This window comes from Marmota monax, unplaced genomic scaffold (genome assembly GCF_021218885.2).
Source record: "Marmota monax isolate L192 unplaced genomic scaffold, Marmota_monax_Labrador192_F-V1.1 WCK01_AAM20220418_F8-fsc00276, whole genome shotgun sequence".
NCBI classification, from domain to species: Eukaryota; Metazoa; Chordata; class Mammalia; order Rodentia; family Sciuridae; genus Marmota; species Marmota monax.
The window spans coordinates 52,523-72,618 of record NW_026695204.1 but is presented as its reverse complement, the minus strand read 5'-3'; the positions used below and the strand labels follow the sequence as shown (position 1 = coordinate 72,618).

Sequence of the window (20,096 nt, the reverse complement as noted above, 5' to 3'; positions counted from 1 at the left end):
TAAGGAGATTTTTCTTGCATACTACTAAGACAAAAGGGTTGTAATTATGCAAAAGTATATGACTATAAGGACAAAGTGTACAACTAAAAGGGAAGATTTACTGTAGTTAAAGATATATTTATTAATATTCTTTTGGCTTTTTTGATGGTCCCAACTTGCATTTCTACTCAGTCTTGGCCTCTTTTAAGATTCCTTTGCTCTGTAGTAACACAACATCATTCTAACAGCTTTAAATGAAATTAAATGAAAAAATACATAAATTTTCATAAAATTATTTAAAAAATAATTAAATGAAAAAGTACATAAAGTACTGGGATTACAGGCATGTAATCACCATGCCTGGCTATTTTTATTAATTTTTAACTTTTTAATCTATTTGATATTATTTTTGTTCCTTTTTTTCTATCAGTGTTGCAGTTGTTATTTTATTTTTACTGTATTTCTATAATTGGTTTGATTTTATGTTATTGTTGTTAATGCCATTTCTTTTCTGTTTTCTAAGCAGCAGTGCTGAGAAAGTTTAGTACCTGGAACATTTTTGGTGGGTTTAACCGCTGAGCTACACCCCCGGGTCCAGTTGAGAGAAACTGTGCCTTATTACAACTATACCCTAGTCCTACTCAAGCCTTGGCAGATAGTTGAATTTAAAAGATAGATAAGGAAGATAAAAGCCCCTTGCTGATGACCTGGGCCCAAAAAGACACAGCTAGGGAGAGCCTGAAGCCCCACTTGGACTCTGACTCCTGTAGCAATAGCAGAGAGAAATAACTCAGTGTGGAATCAGATCTTTAAGGGACCTTAGTGCTGGCCACTCCTACACCCCTTCAGACTGCATATTGCTAACAAGACTAGAGAAGTAACCACAGAGGATGCCCGCTATCTACAACACACCCACCTTCACTACTAAAAGGACCGACTCTTTCAAGACCTACAGAGAAAGATGATACCTCAGGCTCTGACACAATACACACTGGGTCACAATCCACTAATCACAAGTGAAGAAGCCACAGTGAAACTATACCACAAAGTCCATTTGGAATTAAACTCAATATTATAAAGCAAACTGATATCCCAGGGCCCATGATCAAGAGGGTTCACTCAGAAAGCCCTCACATAAAAATGAAAGAGCTATTCATTCTAAAAGATGTGCAAATCTCAACACAGAAAGGCAAGAAGTATGAGAAAACAAGTTAATATAACTTCTCAAAAAGTGGATAACTCTCTAGTAACTGATTTCAAATGAGGGGATGAAATTCCATAGAATTCAAAACAATGATTTTTAAAATAATAAATGAATTCAAAGATTATACAAAAATATATAGCTGAATGAATTAAGGAAGACAGGATATGGGAAAGCAATTCAATAGAAAAAAAGATTTTTAAAAAGGAACAAACAGAAATATTGAAATTGAAAAGCTCAAAAAGTCAAATAAAAAGCTGAGTTGAAAGCCTCATCAATAGACTAGATCAAGCAAAAAGAAAAATATAAGGACTTGAAGACAAGTCTGATAACTATCACATCAGACAGAAATAAAAGAAAAAACTGGAAAAGAATGTATAGAACATAAAAGATCTATGGGACACTATCAGAAGACCAAACTTACAGATAATTGGAATAGAAGAGGGAGAAGAACTACAGGCTAAAGGCACAGAAAACTTATTCAGTGAAACAATAGCAGAAAATTTCCCAAGTCTCAGAAAAGACATGGACATCCAGGTGTAGGAGGAATTTAGAACCCCAAATAGACAAGACCAGGAAAGAACCTCTCTTCAACATGTTAAACTGCCAAAAGTACAGAATAAAGAAAAAAATATTAAAAGCTGCAGGAGACCAAGTGTCAAGTCATACACAAAGGAAAACTCATTAGAAAAAACAACAAAATTTGTAACAAATTCTGAAGGGGGGGCATGGAATGTTGTATTTCTAAAAGAAAATTTTTAAACCTAGATTACTATAACCTTCAGAACAAGACATTCCCAAGGTAAGCATCACCTAAAGGAATTTATCACCATTAAACCAGCATTATGGAAGACACTTAAAGAAATCTGACACCCAAAGAAGAAGCAAGATAAACACAATCCTCAGAGCATAGGTCAAAATTAATCTCAGGGTAGATCAGCAAGTGAGAATTAGGAAAGAATCATATAGCAAATCATCAAACACCTAAGGAAGAAAAAAATAGATTATTAAAAAAAATGACAGGAACAAGTACATGCATTTCAATAATCACCCTGAACATAAATGGTCTTGATTCTTCAATTAAAAGATGCAGACTGCTGAGATATAGTACATATCCTCAGCATACTAGTTCTTGCCTAGTATATATGAGACCCTGGTTCAATCCTCAGTACTGTTAAAATATATATATACATACACACACACACACACACACACACACACACAGACTGGCTGACTGGATTAAAAAACAAGACCCAACATATGCAACCTGCAAGAAACTCATTTCACTGGCAAAAAATATACATAGACTGAAAGTAGAAGGATTAAAAACAATATTTAAAGCATATGGAATCCAAAAGTAAATAAGAGAAGCTATATTTATATCCAACAAAACAGAAAGTCAAAAATCAGTCAGAAGAAACAAAGAAGGTCATTTCATAATGATAAAGGGAATAATCCATCAAAAAGACATAATAACAGCAAATATATGTGCACCAAATATCAGAGTACCTGATTAAACAAACATTACTGCTCACAAAGGGACAGCAATAATTGTGAGTGACTTCAAGTATCACACCTTGCCAATAGATTACCATATTAAAAAAAAACCAAGAAAGATACATCAGAGTTAAATTAAACAATAGATCAAATGGACTTAACAGACATGTAAGAATATTCCATCTAACAGCTGCAGAACACATATTTTTTCATCAGCACATGGAACGTTTTCCAAAATAGATCATGCAAAGCAAGTCTTAACAAATACAATTCTTGCATCTAATCAGATCATAACAGAGAAAATTAGGATGCAACAGCAATAGAACTTATACACCTGGAGACTGAACAATACACTTTCTAAATTTTTTATTGGTACATTACAATTATACAAAATAGTGGGATTGATTATGCCACATGCGTACATGTATATAATTTGATCAGTCTCATTTCCCAGTATCTTCCTTTTCCCTCTACTCCTCCTTCCCAAATAATATACTCTTTAACAACAGTGGGTCAATAAGAAATCAGGAGAAATGAAAAAGAAAACACCTACCAAAACCTATGTGACACAATAAAAGCAGCAGTTAAGAGTGAAGTATATAGATATGAGTATATACATTACAAAAACAGATTTCAAGTAACCTAATAATGTATCTCAATGTCTTGGAAAAATTAGAACCAAACCCAAAGTCAGTAGAAGGAAAGAAATAATAATGATTAGAACAGAAATAAATGAAACAGACTCTTTAAAAAAAATACAAAAGATCAATAAAACAAAAAGCTGATTCTTTAAAAAGATTGAAAAACCCTTAGCCAAACTAACCTAAAGAGAAATAAGACAAAATAAAATAAAATTCGAGGTGAAATGGGAGATATTATAGCAGATATCACTGATAACCACAGAAATCAATTAATTAGATGAAAATAAATTCAAAACTGCAGAAACAATGGACAAATTTCTAGACGCATAAACTTACCAAAACTAAATCAAGAGACCATTTTTTAAAAAATTTTTTTAGTTGTAAGTGTATGCAATATCTTTATTTTTATTTGTTTATTTTTATGGGTGTTAGGGAACGAACCCAGGGTCTCACGTGTGTGAGGCAAGCACTCTATCACTGAGCTACAACCCCAGCCCCAAAAGGACATTTTTAAAATTAAGTAGACTAGAAATAAGTAATGAAACAATAATTAAAAATCTCCCAACAGAGAAAAACCCAAGACTGACCAGATTCATGGCTGAATCTTACCAAACTTAACAAAACTTTAAAAAACACTAATACAAACTATACCATAAGAAAAAGAAGGAATCCTTCCAAATTCAATCTATAAAGGCATTACCCGCTACCAAAACCTGAGGAGACACACACACACACACACACACACACACACAAACAATTGTAGCCCAGTATCCAATATCCTTGAAAAATATGAATGCAAAAATTCACAATAAAATACTAGCAAATTGACTGCAACAGCACATTAAAAAGACCATACACATGATCAAATTGGTTTCATCCCAAGGATTTAAGGATGGCTCAACACATGCAAATCAAACCTAATACAATACATAAATACAGTCAAGGATACAAATCACATAATCATCTCAATAGGTGAAGAAAATGCATTTGAAGCAATCCAATATCCCTTCATAATAAAAATCCTGAACACACTATGTATACAGGAGGATCATACCTCAACATAATAAAAGCTGTATATGACAATCCCATAGGCAACATCATACTGCATCCGTTATGATGAAAACCTGAAAGCATTTCTTCTAAAATAAATGTGACAAGAGTGCATACTCTTGCCACTTTTATTCAATGTAATACTTGAAATTTTAGCCAAAGCAATCAGGCATGAGAAAGAAATAAAAGGGATATAAAAGGATAGGAAGAAGTCAAATTATTTCAGTTTGCATATGTTGTTATTTTATACTTAGAAAACCATTAAGAGGGCTGGGGTTTGTGGCTCAATGGTAGAGTGCTCACCTAGCATGTGTGAGGCACTGGACTTGGTCCTCAAGCACCACATAAAATAAATAAATAAATATCAAGATATTGTGTCCATCTACAACTAAAATATATTTTAAAAAATTTTTTTAAAAAGAAAACCATAAAGACTCCATCGAAACACTCTTAAAACTGATAAATTCAGGAGAATCACAGCTTCTAGAACAAGAGTTTCCCGTGTTTCTCCTTTGCTAGCAAAGCAATAAAACTTCTTCTTCTTTTTTTTTTTCCTCAAAACCTTGTCTTCATTATTAGATTGGCATGGGGACAAGGATTGAGCTTTTGGTAACAAACTGGTGACCCAGATGGAACCCAAGAACAGCCCCAACTCCAGCTTTCTTGGGCAGGCCTGCAACCCCACTTCCATGCTGAAGAAACAAGGTGGCTGATGAAGTTGTTGAGAGCTGACTGCTGGAGGGTTAGGAGACAGGTGAGTTTGCCTCAGGTAAAGAAACTACTCCTATAAGTAAAGAGAAGGATTGAGGGAGCATCCCAGCAGCTGCCAAAGCTTCTTTTGCTTCAGGGAACTCCTGCCTTCTCTCCCTGAACAGTAGAGTAAGGATTGCTCCATCTTTGTCCACTTTGAGAAAAAGAAAACCGAACACAGTAACACAACACCCTTGGCCATCTGACTGGTGAAACAGGCCTGCTAGATGTTTAAAACCAAAAACTTGGAGACCATCATCAAGGAAGCAATTGGACAAGGAAAAAGCAACCAACATTTTGGCCTTTCCCTCTAAGGTCAGCTAGGACCCAGGGAAAGATGGGACCCCTCTAAAGGCCCTGCAACTCTGTATGATCCATGCCCTATGTATGCCTTGTCTAGCCAACTACGAATTGCCACCATGGACTTCTGGACTGCCCTGATGCTCAATATCATTAACTGTCATGTCTCACCTGTTAGAGAATAAGGACTTTGGGTCACTTCCCCCCAACTTCACCCTCTCTTAGCAGGAAGCAGCTTCGAGATGTTGTCACCCATTTTTCCATAGAAATGAAATGTAGAAGGGCTGGGGTTGTAGTTCAGTTGTTGAGCACTTGCCTCGCATTCGTGGGGCCCTGGGTTTGATCCTCAGCACCACATAAAAAAAATTAAAAAATAAAATAAAGATACTGTGTCCATCTACAACTAAAATTAAAAAAAAAGAAATGAATAATAGAAATTGACAGTGGGGAAATGTGACAGTGATCCACTTTATGCTTTGAATGTAGCCCTTGCTGCTCTGCTACCGCAACTTACTTTTTTTTCTCTTAACACAATACCTTTATTTTATTTATTTATTTTTATGTGGTGCTAAGGATGAACCCAGCACCTTGCACGTGCTAGGCGAGTATTCTACTGCTGAGCCACAACCCCAGCCCCTGCAACTTATTTTTAAAACTAACATGTTTCTTTCTCTTCCTCCCTCTCTCTCCCTCCCTAATCTCAGAGAAATCTTCCCCATCCTAGGTAGAGTTATCTGTCCTTGAGCACCCACCCACCATAGGAAGGAATTCAGACCTCTAGGACAATACCAGAAGTTTTGTTCTTTTATTTTTTTATTTTATTTTATTTATTTATTTGGTGTTTTGTTTTGGTACCAGGAGCGCTGAGCCACATCCCTAGCCCCTTTTTTTATGCTTTATTTTGAGGCAGAGTCTCACTAAGTTCCTTAGGGCCTCACAAAGTTGCTGAGGCTGGTTTTGAACTTGCAATCCTCCTGCCTCAGCTTCCCAAGTAGCTGGGATTACAGGCATGTACCTGTACATGTTCCTGTACAAAATCAACATACAAAATCCAGCAGTTTTTCTTCACACCATTAATGAACTTGCTCAAAACAATAGCTTTTTAAAAGCAAAAGGAAAGAAAGAAACAATGAAAATTAAACCTAAGTAATGAGATGCAAGGCCTCTACTATAGAAATTATAAAACACAGAAGAAAAAAATTGAAGAAAAACACTAGAAGGTAGAAGGACCTCCCATGTTCAAGGGTTGGGAGAATTAATGTTAAAATAGCCATATTACTGAAGATAATTTATAAATTGAATACAATCCCATCAAAATACCTATGTCATTCTAGAAAAGACAAACTTAAAATTCATATAGAAGCACAAAAGACCCCAAATATCCAAAGCAATCCTGAGCAAAAAGAACAATGCTGGAGGCATCACAAATACCAGATTTCAAAATATACTACAGAGCCATATAACAAAACAGCATAGTATTAACATAAAAATAGATACATATTCTACCAATAGGAAATAAATCCATGCATCTACAGTTATCTGATTCTTAACAAAGATGCCAAAAACAAACACTGGAGAAAACAAAGCCTCTACAACAAATGGTACTGAGGAAACTGTACAAGATGGATTCCTCTCTGCATGTACAAAAATCAACTCAAATGGATCAAAGACCTTACTGTATGACCTGAATCTATGAAACTACTATAGGAAACACTGCAAGATTAGCCAAGGCTACAAATTTCTTCATAGGACTCAAACAGCTCAGGAAATAAAAATAAGAATTTACAAATGGGATTACATCAAATTAAAAAGTTTCTGCATAACAAAGGAAACAAGATAACCTACAGAATGAAAGAAAATCTTTGCCAGATGTTTATCTGACAGGATTAGTATTCAGAATGTATAAAGAACTCAAGAAATTTAACAATAAAAGAACAAATAATCCAATCAACAAATGGGCAAATGATCTGAACAGATACTTCTCAAAAGAAGTAATATAGCTGGGCATGGTGATGCATGCCTATAATCCCAGCAATTTGGGAGGCTGAGGCAGGAGGATCACAAGTTCAAAGCCAGCCTCAACAAAAGTTAGGCACTAAGCAACTCAGTGAGATTCTGTCTCTAAATAAAACACAAAACAGAACTGTGGATGTGGCTCAGTAGTTAAGTATCCCTGGGTTCAAAAACAAAAAAGAAGTACAAATGGCCAATAAATATATGAAAATATGCTCAACATCTTCATCTTTAGCCATCAGGAAAATAAAATTTAAGAAAAAAACTACATTGAGATTCCATATCACCACCCCAGTCAGAAAGGTTATTATCAAAACAACAACAACAAATACTGATGATGATATGGAGAAAAAAAAAAACCCTTATACACTGATGGTAGGAGTATAAATTTAGATTAGTATAGCCAATATGAAAAACAGTATGGAGGTTCCTCAAAAAACAAAAAACAGAACTACCCTATAATACAGCTATACTACTCCTGGGTATGTATATACCCGAAGGAAATAAAGTCAGCAAACAAAAAGAGATACCCACATTCCCATGTTTATTTCAGCACTATTCATAATAGTCAAGATATGGAATCAGCTAGGTGCCTATCAACACAATGTATATATACACAATGGAATTCTATTCAGCACTAAAAGAAAATAAAACTGTGACATTTGCAGGTAAATGGATGAAGTTGGAGAATCTTATGCTAAGTGAAGCCAATCCCCAAAAAACTAAAAGCTGAATGTTTTCTGTGATTAGTGGATGCTGATCTATGATGGGGGACTGAGACATGGGAAGAATGGAGGATCTTTGGATCAGGGAAAGGGGAGGGTAAGGATGGGTTATGAGGATAGGAAAGATGGTAGAATGAGATGGACATGGTTACCCTAGATACATGTATGATTGCATGAATGGTGTGTCTCTACACCGTGTACAACCAGAGAATTGAAATGTTGCGCTCCATTTATGTATTATGAATTGAAATGCATTTTGCTGTCATGTACAACCAAGTAAAACAAATTTTAAAAATAAATATATTTTAAAAAATAAGTAAATATTATGCATACATGCATGCATGCACACACACACAGAGGAATATTATTCCCCATAAAGAGGAAAAAAATCATGTTATTTACAGGAATAGATGGTACCGGAGTACTTCATGCTAAGCAAAATAAGCCACATATAAAAAGACACATATCACATGTTTTCTTTCACATGTGGAAACTTTAAAAAAAAGATCTGAAAGTAGAAGAGGGACGATTACGGAAAGGAAAGAGAGAGGGGAGGTGGAGAACAGGAGAGGAGCAAGAGAGAATAGTAGAAAGGATAGACGTGATCAATGCACAATATATACAGGTATGGAAATGACACATTGAAAACCCATTAATTGTGTCAATAACTAAAATTTTTTAAAAAGAATATCTTCTATAGAGTAGGAGTTTTTAATTTTGATTGAAATATTTGACAGACATTTACAAGCCTCTAGTAGACACACCAAATCATGAAATAAGGTCTCCACACTACTTTTCTGGCTGGGTCTATGAGATTTTCAATGTTATTATGGAGAAAGAAACTTTTTCTTAAGACCCTGTTTTAAATTGGGAACTCTGGTACAGAATAGAGGACACAGAAACCAATCCACAAAACTACAACTACCTTATATTTGATAAAGGGGCTAAAAGCATGCAATGGAGGAAGGATAGCATCTTCAACAAATGGTGCTGGGAAAATTGGAAATCCATATGCAACAAAATGAAACTGAATCCCTTTCTCTCACCATGCACAAAAGTGAATTCAAAATGGATCAAGGAGCTTGATATCAAATCAGAGACACGCCGTCTGATAGAAGAAAAAGTTGGCTACGATCTACATACTGTGGGGTCGGGCTCCAAATTCCTCAATAGGACACCCATAGCACAAAAGTTAATAACTAGAATCAACAAATGGGACTTACTCAAACTAAAAAGTTTTTTCTCAGCAAAAGAAACAATAAGAGACGTAAATAGAGAGCCTACATCCTGGGAACAAATCTTTACTCCTCACACTTCAAATAGAGCCCTAATATCCAGAGTATACAAAGAACTCAAAAAATTAGACAATAAGAGAACAAACAACCCAATCAACAAATGGGCCAAGGACCTGAACAGACACTTCTCAGAGGAGGACATACAGTCAATCAACAAGTACATGAAAAAATGCTCACCATCTCTAGCAGTCAGAGAAATGCAAATCAAAACCACCCTAAGATACCATCTCACTCCAGTTAGATTGGCAGCCATTATGAAGTCAAACAACAACAAGTGCTGGCGAGGATGTGGGGAAAAGGGTACACTTGTACATTGCTGGTGGGACTGCAAATTGGTGCAGCCAATTTGGAAAGCAGTATGGAGATTTCTTGGAAAGCTGGGAATGGAGCCACCATTTGACCCAGCTATTCCCCTTCTCGGTCTATTCCCTAAAGACCTAAAAAGAGCATGCTACAGGGACACTGCTACATCGATGTTCATAGCAGCACAATTCACAATAGCAAGACTGTGGAACCAACCTAGATGCCCTTCAATAGATGAATGGATAAAAAAAATGTGGCATTTATACACAATGGAGTATTACTCTGCATTAAAAAATGACAAAATCATAGAATTTACAGGGAAATGGATGGCATTAGAGCAGATTATGCTAAGTGAAGCTAGCCAATCCCTAAAAAACAAATGCCAAATGTCTTCTTTGATATAAGGAGAGTAACTAAGAACAGAGTAGGGTCGAAGAGCATGAGAAGAAGATTAACATTAAATAGGGATGAGAGGTGGGAGGGAAAGGGAGAGAGAAGGGAAATTGCATGGAAATGGAAGGAGACCCTCAGAGTTATACAAAAGTACATACAAGAGGAAGTGAGGGGAAAGGGAAAAATAATACAAGGGGGACAAATGAATGTCAGTAGAGGGGGCAGAGAGAGAAGAGGGGAGGGGAGGGGAGGGGAGGGGGGATAGTAGAGGATAGGAAAGGCAGCAGAACACAACAGACACTAGTATGGCAATATGTAAATCAATGGATGTGTAACTGATGTGATTCTGCAATCTGTATATGGGGTAAAAATGGGAGCTCATAACCCACTTGAATCAAAGTGTGAAATATGATATATCAAGAACTATGTAATGTTTTGAACAGCCAACAATAAAAAATTAAAAAAAAAAAAAGAAAATGGATATTTTTCAGCAAATCCACTGTAAATTTGGCCAATAATAAAAAAGAAGAAGCAATTAAATTAACTGTCTGAAATCAGAATTAAATGCCCCCCCCCTAATTTTTATAATGACTTTTAACAGGATCTGAGATTGTAACATTAGCCAGTTATAAAATAATGTGGGTTCTTCACATGTACACACACTCTCTCTTTTAGATGGAGAGATGGAATAAGAAATTATTCATTATGCAAATGTTTTTAGAAAAATCTGAGGAAAAGACAAAAAAAAATTTACAAAAAGCAAAACATCTCAACTTAAACCACCAAACACTTTTCCCATAGAATATTGAACCCAACATCATCAAAGATCAATTGTTTCAAAATTTGAAAAATCGCTAAATAAAAGCAATTACTTGCTTTTTTTTCTTGCTATGCTACATATTTTAAAATATTTGTGCTTCGTTTTCAGAAGCAGACTGTCAGAAAAGTGTTTAGAAAACAGTTAAATTTTTTTCAGTATGTATGTGCAAATGCACATGAATCATTGCTGGTTTATAACACTGTTGAAAGAAATAGGAAACAATAAATTTGGTGATCTTATATTCCTTGCCAGTACATGTTGGTTGAGTAATAAAAGAGTTCTACAAAGATTTATGATACTATTAATGCCAATACTTTTAAACAAAAGGAATGCTTGCCAAATACTCATCAGAGAAAAAATGACAGGGCATCATTTACAATTTCTGCTTGATATCATACTTCTCATATGAACAACTAAATTTGAAACTCTAAAGAAAGGAAAAACTTGCATAAGACCCAGCTACTCAGGTATTTCTGTAGAAATTCAACCTTTTCATAATAAAAATCAATAACAAATTTCACACTTTCCCAAATTCAAATCAAATGTGTAAGATTTTGTGTGATCGGCAGTGTTATACAAGCCAGTTGCAGTGTTATATAAATTAGTTGCAAATGCTACAAGAAAAATTTGAAAACAGTTTGTTAATATTTATAAATTTTGACATGCTACTTATATAATTCCCTTTGAATTGGATGATAATATGCAAGTTAGTGAGTTTACTAAAGTTGACAAAGAGTTTTGAACATGAAATTCATTTACTTCAAAGTCAAAGAAATTTTTCTAAAAGCATTAAACAGTTTTGTTTACGTGCATGAAAATTTGAAAGGGATGTGATATTTTGATAATTGTTTCAGTTATTTTTAAGTATGCCTGGGACAATTTCAGTATAGAAATCTATTTTTTCAACTGTAAATTTTCAACTGAAATCTAAGTAATAATTAAGTATTTCTAATGAAAACTGATTATCTGCATTGTAATCTGTTGTAAGTATATAATACATCCAGGCTTCAAAGACAGTATGACAAAAAGAATGGAAAAGGTTGAAATAATTTTTGTATTGATCACATAGTAATATTGTAATATGCTGGCTAAATAAAATATTGTTAGAAATCAAAAATAAATAAATAAATAAATAAAAATAAAAAAAAATAAATTGGGAACTCTGAGAACAGGTGGAAGAAAATTTAAACTATTGGGTAGAGAAAGTAAGAAAAGTGAAAAATCAAACAAACAATATATTAACTCCCATCCAAAATGATTCTGAAACTCAAATTTCAAAAACCTGAAGCCAATCTAATGCTAAGAAACTCAACCAACAAACTACCAATTAGTAAATAAATACAGTCATTAAAGATGAAATTAATTCTGTAGACCAGACTATACTCCAAAATATATATAATATACATATACTCCAAAATGTATATGTTTAGGCTTTCAATAAAATAAGGAATAATTTCATTTTAAAAGAACAATAAATTATTAAACAAATGATCAAAAATGAAAGTACATTAAAAAGAATATTAATTAGAAATCTTGGGTATGAGAAAATATAGGCATTGAAGTATAAAAAATCCAATAAGGTTGGGAATGTAGCTCAGTGGTACAGCATGTGTCCAGCCTTTGCAAGAACCTGAATTTGATTCCCAGCATCTCAAAAAGCAAACAAACACAAATCTAGTCAGTAAAGAAACTTTTTATTCCAGATTTTAAAAAATAAATATGGGGAAAGACATAAGGACCTTCAAGGAAAATTTAAGGAACTTAAGGGCTCTTTCCTCAGGTCAGAAAAGATATTTCTTCAAGTGCAAACCATGCCGGAAAATATGAATAGAATCTGAGCCCTTCAAACCTACAACTTCTATAGACAAGCTAGTAGAAATAAAGTAAAGAAATCAACCACAGAAGAAAAGGTCATTGCAGTGTATAAACAACAAGTTGTTGTGGTTTGGATATCAAATATCTCCCCAACCCCAAAGACCCATGTGTTGGAGGCTCAGACACCAACACAGCAGTGTTCAGAGGTAAAACTCTGGGGAAGTAAGTGATTGGATCAGGAGGGCCCTGGCTTCATCAGTGGATTAATCCACTGAGAGCTGAATGGACTACTGGAAAGAAGTGGGAACTATAGGAGGTGAGACCTGGTTGAAGGAAGTATATCACAGGGATGTGCCCTTGGGAATTACACCTTGTCTTTGGTCCCTACTTCTCTCTACTCCCTGGCTGCCCTGAGTTGAGATTTCCTCTTCTATGCCCTTCTACCATTATGTTCTGCCTCATCTAAGGCCCAAAGAAAGGGAGCGAACTGACCATGGACTGAAACCATGAGCCACAATAAATTGTTCCCCCTCCAAGTGTTTTTCCTCAGGTATTTGTCACAGTGATGAAAAGCTAACATACAAATTATTTTCATCTTAAAGTCTATAAATTAATAAGAAAAAAAGCTAAGAGAAAAACAGGCAGGAGGGCTGCGATAAAATATTCAGAAGGGAAAACTAATGACTAACATTTACAAAGATGCTCACGAGTAATTAGAAAAATACAAATTAAAAATAATAAATCTCAAATTGGCAAAAATTAAAAAGCTTAACCATATTGAGTTTTAGTTAGACAATAGGGAGAAGGAACTCTCTTACACCTTCCAACATAAATTGCAAGAGTAATTTGGCAACATCTAGAAAAGCTGAAGATGTGCATACCCCACATGCTAGCAATTCCATTCTCAGGCATATACTTCAGAGAAGTTTTGCACATGTGCCCAAGTAGGTATGAACAATAATGTTCACTGAAGCATCATCTGTAAAAGCAAAAAAGTGGAAAAAAGCCTAAATGCTCAGCAGCAACAGAATAAAGAAAGAACATTGGTATTAACATACAATGGAATATAGATTTATACATGTAATTGCAGTATAAGACATGATAGGAAAAATAAAAACAGATTCAGGAGAGTGATTACCTCTGGGAAGTAATGGATGAAGGGGATCAGAATGGAGAGGGGCACACAGAGGACCACAGTTGAGTTGGTAATATATCTTTTATAAAATAGGAAAAAATTTAGGATTAGAGTAGTCGGTTTTAAGTATAGTCTATATGCATTGTTACTCCCTAGATTTTTCTGTTTGCTTGAAACATTAAATTTTTTTTTAAATGTTAGTTTTCATATCCTCAAAAGGTTACTTACCCTAGACTCCACCAAAACAAAGGATAAAAATAGGAAAAACAATTTCAAACTCCTTTATTATAAAGCTTGCTTTCAAAATGGGAGAATATTGTACAAATCCAAAGTCTTAAAAGTCCATATACTCCACTGACTTGGAACTCCATAACTAGAGCTTCTTTCCATATTATATCATTAATATTTCTTATAAAAACACAATAGAAGGGTTCTCTATTATCACCCAAGCCCATCATTTCTGTACACTGACAGCACTTTGTGCTTGCAAATGAGTTAGTCAACTTGGAGCTGGAAGCCAGGGCCTCACACATGCTAGGCAAGCTCTGTGCCATTCAGGCACATCCTAAGCCCAAGGAAGTCATATTTTTGGCTACAAGTCCACAGATGCTGGCAAGTAGGATCACAACTCTGACATTTGCTGTGGGACATAGATCATCTTAAAACTACAAGTAGTCTAAGATTATGCTCTATGGTTTTACCAATTCTGACTGCCTAAATAACAAGTATCTATAATTCTTGGAAACTTCATTCTCAGATTTAAAAAAAAAGCCAAGTGTTTTAGTCAGCTTTTTCATTCTGAGACCAAAAGACCTGACAAGAACAATTAGAGGAGGAAAACTTTATTTGGGGGCACACAGTTTCAGAGACAACCGGCTCTATTCCTTGGGGCTTGAGGTAAGGCAGAACATCATGGTAGTAGAGTGTGGTGGAGAGAAGCAGCTCAACACATGGCACCAGGAAGCAGAAAAAGACTACATTCAACTCACCAAATATATACCCCAAAGACATGCCCCCAATGACCCACCTCCTCCATCCACATCCTACCAGCATACAGTGACCACTCAGTTAATTCCTGTTAATTCACTGACTGGAGTAAGGCTCTTATAGCCCAATTCATTTCACCGCTAAACCTTCTCACATTGTCTCACACATGAGCTTTTGGGGGACACACTGAAACCATAACACCAAGTTTTATCTCAACAGTATAGTCATAATTTGAAACTTACCTATGTTGTTGTTGTTGTTGTTGTTAATAAGCTTTCATTCAGCATGGATAACCCCCAGGAGGTCACGCTTCCTTCAAGTGGCATAGGGAAGTATAGGGGCCACATAATATATAGTTCCTTTCCACAACTTTGGAGAAGTTGGGCCTCAAGTCTGGGCCTGAAAATTCCTACAACTACTCAAGAGTTTGTGGACAATGACTGAGGAAACAAGCCATGCAGGAAATTGTCCTCTAGGTCACTCCATCTGAATGCAAGTGAATCCTACATGTTGGGGGGTGGGGGGGAATGCTTTAATATCTTTTACAGTATTGATAAGAAAATTTTTAAAAACTATCATTAAATAGTTTCAAATTTATATAAATACTGAGAAAAGTACAGAGAATGACCATACCAAGTTTCTCCTAGTATTAACATTTTATAGTATGGTCCTTTCATCACAATTACTGAACCAATTATTACTACACTTAAGTTCGTTTCTAACTTAAGTTTGTTCAAATTTCCTTAGTTTTTACCTAATGTCCTTTTTCCCATCCAGGAAACCACATTATATTCAGTCAGCATGTCTCCTCAGGCTCCTTTAGACATTAACAGTTTGCCAACTTGCCTTATTTTTGAAGACCTTGACAGAATTGAGGAGCATTTATCAAGATATTTTAAGATGTCCCTCAGTAGGATTTACATGATGTTCTCATAATAGCCTAGAGCTATGAGTACTTTGAAAAGAAGACCATAGAAATAAAGTTCCACTTTATATCAAGGGTACATAGTACCAACATGATATATCACTGTCAATGTAAACTTTGATAACCTAGCTGAGGCTGTGTTTATCAAGTTCCTCCACTACGAAGTAGACTTTTCTCTTTTTGTACTACAATCTTGGAAGGAAGTCACTAAGACAGAGCCTACTTAAGGAGTAGGAAATTATGATCCATCTCCTTGAGACTGATGTATTTACCTACATACTGGAATTCTTCTACATGGGAGATTTGTCTATTCTCCCACATTTACTCATTCAATCATTTATTAATATTAGTGTGAACTCATAGACAGTTATCATATACTTTAGGTTATATTCAAATACTTCTTTATCTTTTTGGCCACTGAAAGCTCCCTGAGAGCTCTTTCACTTGGCTCCTGTGACTCTTTAGCTCACCTCCGTTTATGGTGGAGGGGTGATTTAGGAGATATTTTTGTTTGTTTTTAAGCACTCCCTTGCTTCTGGTATATATATGCTGCAGGCTCCTTTTTGTATTTTTTCTGCCCCAGTCTTACAATTAACCCTATCTTCAAAGAGCCCTGGTTACTTAAGTGCTAGGTGTGTTTGTTGCTACAAGGCTTTTATTGTTTCCAAGTAGTCTCAGTTGGCAGGGCTAAGAAATACATGCATATTTACCATCTTACACAATCTATATACCTACAAATATTTTCTGCACGAACCCATTGGTATCTGGGTTCTACATCAAGCTAAACATGAATTAGTACTGACACCTCCACAACTCTAATCCATTATCACATGGGTGATGCTAGTCTTCTCCCTTACTTTTTTTGTATCCTCCCCTTCCAATAGTGAAAAGTACAAAAATAAGTGAATCTATGTTCTGAGAGACACCCACTTCTTCAAATAACCATATTATTCTATTTGCTCATAACACCAAGACTCTATGATTAAAGAACTTTAAAGTTATACTAAATTCACTCAGATCTAAAATGACCTACAGCTATTCTTTGCAAAATTTTTCAGTTCATGGCTCTTACACAGCCCACTGACATAAAATGAACATGGTTACTCAAGGCGGGAGGCCATGGCTCAGGTATTTGGGAAGGCTGAGGGACCAACATCTCTGTTAACCTGGCACCCATTCATATCACCTGGAAAGTGCTGGACTCAAGTAACTAACAACTACAGAAATTTCTGAAATTATAAATAAATTACTACTCCTAGAATGTGAAAAGTAAAATCTGGGGTTAAAAAAAAAAAGAAAGAAAGAAAAACGCAATACATCAAGCCCGTATCAACTGCTGAGTCTCCAGGGTTCTCCTTTACATTCATTGGAAATTCACAGCAGTACACAGTCTTAAATTTGGGGATTTTTTTTTTTCCCACTCCTAACCTGGACTTATAGTTGAGACATTTAATGCAAACCTCCTTGACCCTTATTTACTAAAACTCTAAGAATAATGATTATTTTCTAACCTTATCACTGTTCAAAGCAAAAGATAAAACTCCCCAGCCCCTTCCACAAGGCAGTGTGCTAATCATACAGGTAAATGCAATCTTTCTCAATTCCCATTAGAGGATGCCAACCTTACAATCTGCTAGTATGATTTCTAACAGGGATGAATCCAGTGTAATTCAACAACAAAATAGCCACAATACAGGTTCTGAATTCCTAGAAAGTTCTTCTCAAAAGTCTTGTTAAGAGGTTCATAATTTGTGTGACTCCTGTGATATGACTTTTCCCCAAATAGAGAATAAATTTGTGTAGTTGATTTCAAAGAAATAATAAGGAAGCCCTATTGAAAACAATGATATTTAAGAATGATAGGAAACTTGTGTAGCACACTCTCAATGTTACCCTTAGATTTCGCCAGACCCAGAATCTGTGAACTCAGATCAGATCATCCTGGCCTCTGGTGGAATGGCTTTCAGAACTGCCTCTTTTTTCACAGCCTCAGCTTTCATTGAGACACACTTTTAGGAAAACTGCCTGATGAAACCTATCGTTAGTTCTACCACAAGGACAAGGCCTATGTTTATTCATTATTCCTTATTCCCTAAAAGAAGTTTCCTTTGAGAAATAGGTAAATTTTGTTTTCTTTAACCATATCCACCATGCTCCCGTTTTCATTTTTGTTGTCAGATAGCTTAGAGTAAAACTGATTATTGCACTATAAAAATGTAGCTCTGGAGATATATACTGTGAAATGATTTTATGAGGTTCTAATTTGTTTTTGTGAATTTTTTTTTTTTTGGCAAATTTGACTCCACAAAAGGTGCATTATTGGGGCTGGGGCTCAGCGGTAGAGCACTTGCCTGGCGTGTGTGAGGCACTGGGTTCGATTCTCAGCACTACATATAAATAAATAAAATAAAAGTCTATCAGATGGACATCATTACCCTAGGTACATGTATGACTGCACATATGATGCGGCACTATATAGTATACAACCAGAGAAATGAAAAGTTGTGTTGCAATTGTGTACAATGAATCAAAATGTATTCTGCTGTCATATATACCTAATTAGAATAAATTAATTAATTTTATTTAAAAAATGTAGCTCTGGTAGTTTATGTATTAGGTATCATTTTTCACCTGATCTTAATATCACATACCATGTCATATTTTCGATTATTGATTTGTTTTCTATTCCTACCTTACCATTTTACTTGTATAGCATTTTATTCTGAAAACTACCTCAATCCTTGTTGGAATAAGTTAGTGTAGTTAATACACATATAATTTTATTGTTAATATAGTTGTTCAATCTTTGAGGTAATAACACAAATAATGACCCCTAGTAGGAAATAAGTTAACAGAATTTTCTTTACTAGCTTCTTATATACAGCATTGAAACATATTCTCCAAAATACAAAAGAAACAATAGATGTTCTTTACCTGAATATCATTTCCTCATAAGATTGACATATTTTAATTCTGAACCACCAAAAAAATAGTACTTCAATAATTAGATCCCTTTCAAACATCCATTTTCTCTAGACTCATTTCTGTGCACCTTCTTCCCTCATGGTAAACCTTTTATGTCTTTTCTTAACTGCAGGAACCACGCAGATGATGGTTAGACCAAGTGTAAAAATCATAACCTATAATAATCAGGGACACTAAAAACATACTTGGAGCAAACATCCTGTCTTGGCAAGGCGAGAAGAAAACTAACATTTACTGAACACCTACCACGTGGCAGATGATGTGTGGGGCACTTCATATACACCACTTCATTCAATCTTCAAAGCAACCCAGGGTGAAATAACCAAAGCTCAGAGATTAAATGACTTGTCTAAGAATGCTCAGATATTTAAGTGGAAGCCTCTAAATTTACACTGCGGGCAGCCTGGCCCAAAGCCCTGCTCTGTCCATTCCATCACTCCTTATAAATAACCATGCTGTTTTTATAACTTCTTATCAGCACACGTAAGCTGGGGCACCTTGTAAAGTGGGAAAACAATTTAATAACCCTCTCAACTCAGAAGATAAGGCCCCCCAAGGAAGCTACTTAAGATGCCTTTCTGTGGAGAAATAATCAAAACTCAGTTGTTCTTCCAAAACTGTTTCATTGCGCTGTCCCTCGATGTTTTCTTCATCTGAGCTTCCCCAGCACTTGGTGCACATCTTGTCTCTCCAAATCAAAGTTTATTAAATACCACCATCTCTCTCTTCTATTCTTCACACAGACATACAAAAGTATCAAATGAATGGGAACATTCAATCTTGAAAGGGGGGTTACTACTAGATATATAATATCTAACCTTTCTTTCTCAAAAGACTGAATCCAAGTCTTTCTCTTTTGCCCACAGGAAGAACTCCCTCCCATAGCATGTTCTCTGAAAAACCAAAAAAGAAAAGGTGTTACACATAAAACTAAAACTACTTACATAAGCAAGGTATCAACCATTTCTAAACCCTCCCACAATTAAGCAGCCCTGAGTCAACTGATATTTGTCCTGGAATTTCCCAGTATATCCTTATTCTGCTATAAGAGTCACAGAACCAAATCTTATGCAACATTGAGGATTTGGGGGGCAGTGGGTTACTGGGGATCCAACCCAGAATCTCACCCATGCCAGGCAAGCACTCTACCAACTGAGCCAAATCCCCAGCCCTTGAAAACTTATTTCTAATAAAAATTTTGAGCAGAATGGAACTAAGGACAAAGAATTAAAAGGTCCTGAAGCTGCAGTTGTGGCTCAGTGGTAGAGCACTTGCCTAGCAA

At 35.5% G+C, this 20,096-nt stretch overlaps 1 protein-coding gene across 2 annotated transcripts in view; it reads right to left on the bottom strand.

The window, feature by feature from the left end:
- Nucleotides 1-19,719, bottom strand: part of Slc16a10 (solute carrier family 16 member 10) — a 62,883-nt gene extending 43,164 nt beyond the window's left edge. Inside the window, exon 1 of one of the 2 annotated variants that reach the window (XM_046429926.2) lies at nucleotides 19,633-19,719. In XM_046429926.2, coding sequence (XP_046285882.1) covers nucleotides 19,633-19,702 — 70 coding nt within the window. In that variant the 5' untranslated portion in view covers nucleotides 19,703-19,719. Of the gene's footprint in view, nucleotides 1-13,663; nucleotides 13,770-19,632 lie in introns of those variants that run through there. The other variant, XM_058574386.1, reaches the window with a different exon arrangement.
- Between the last annotated feature and the right edge of the window lie 377 nt (nucleotides 19,720-20,096).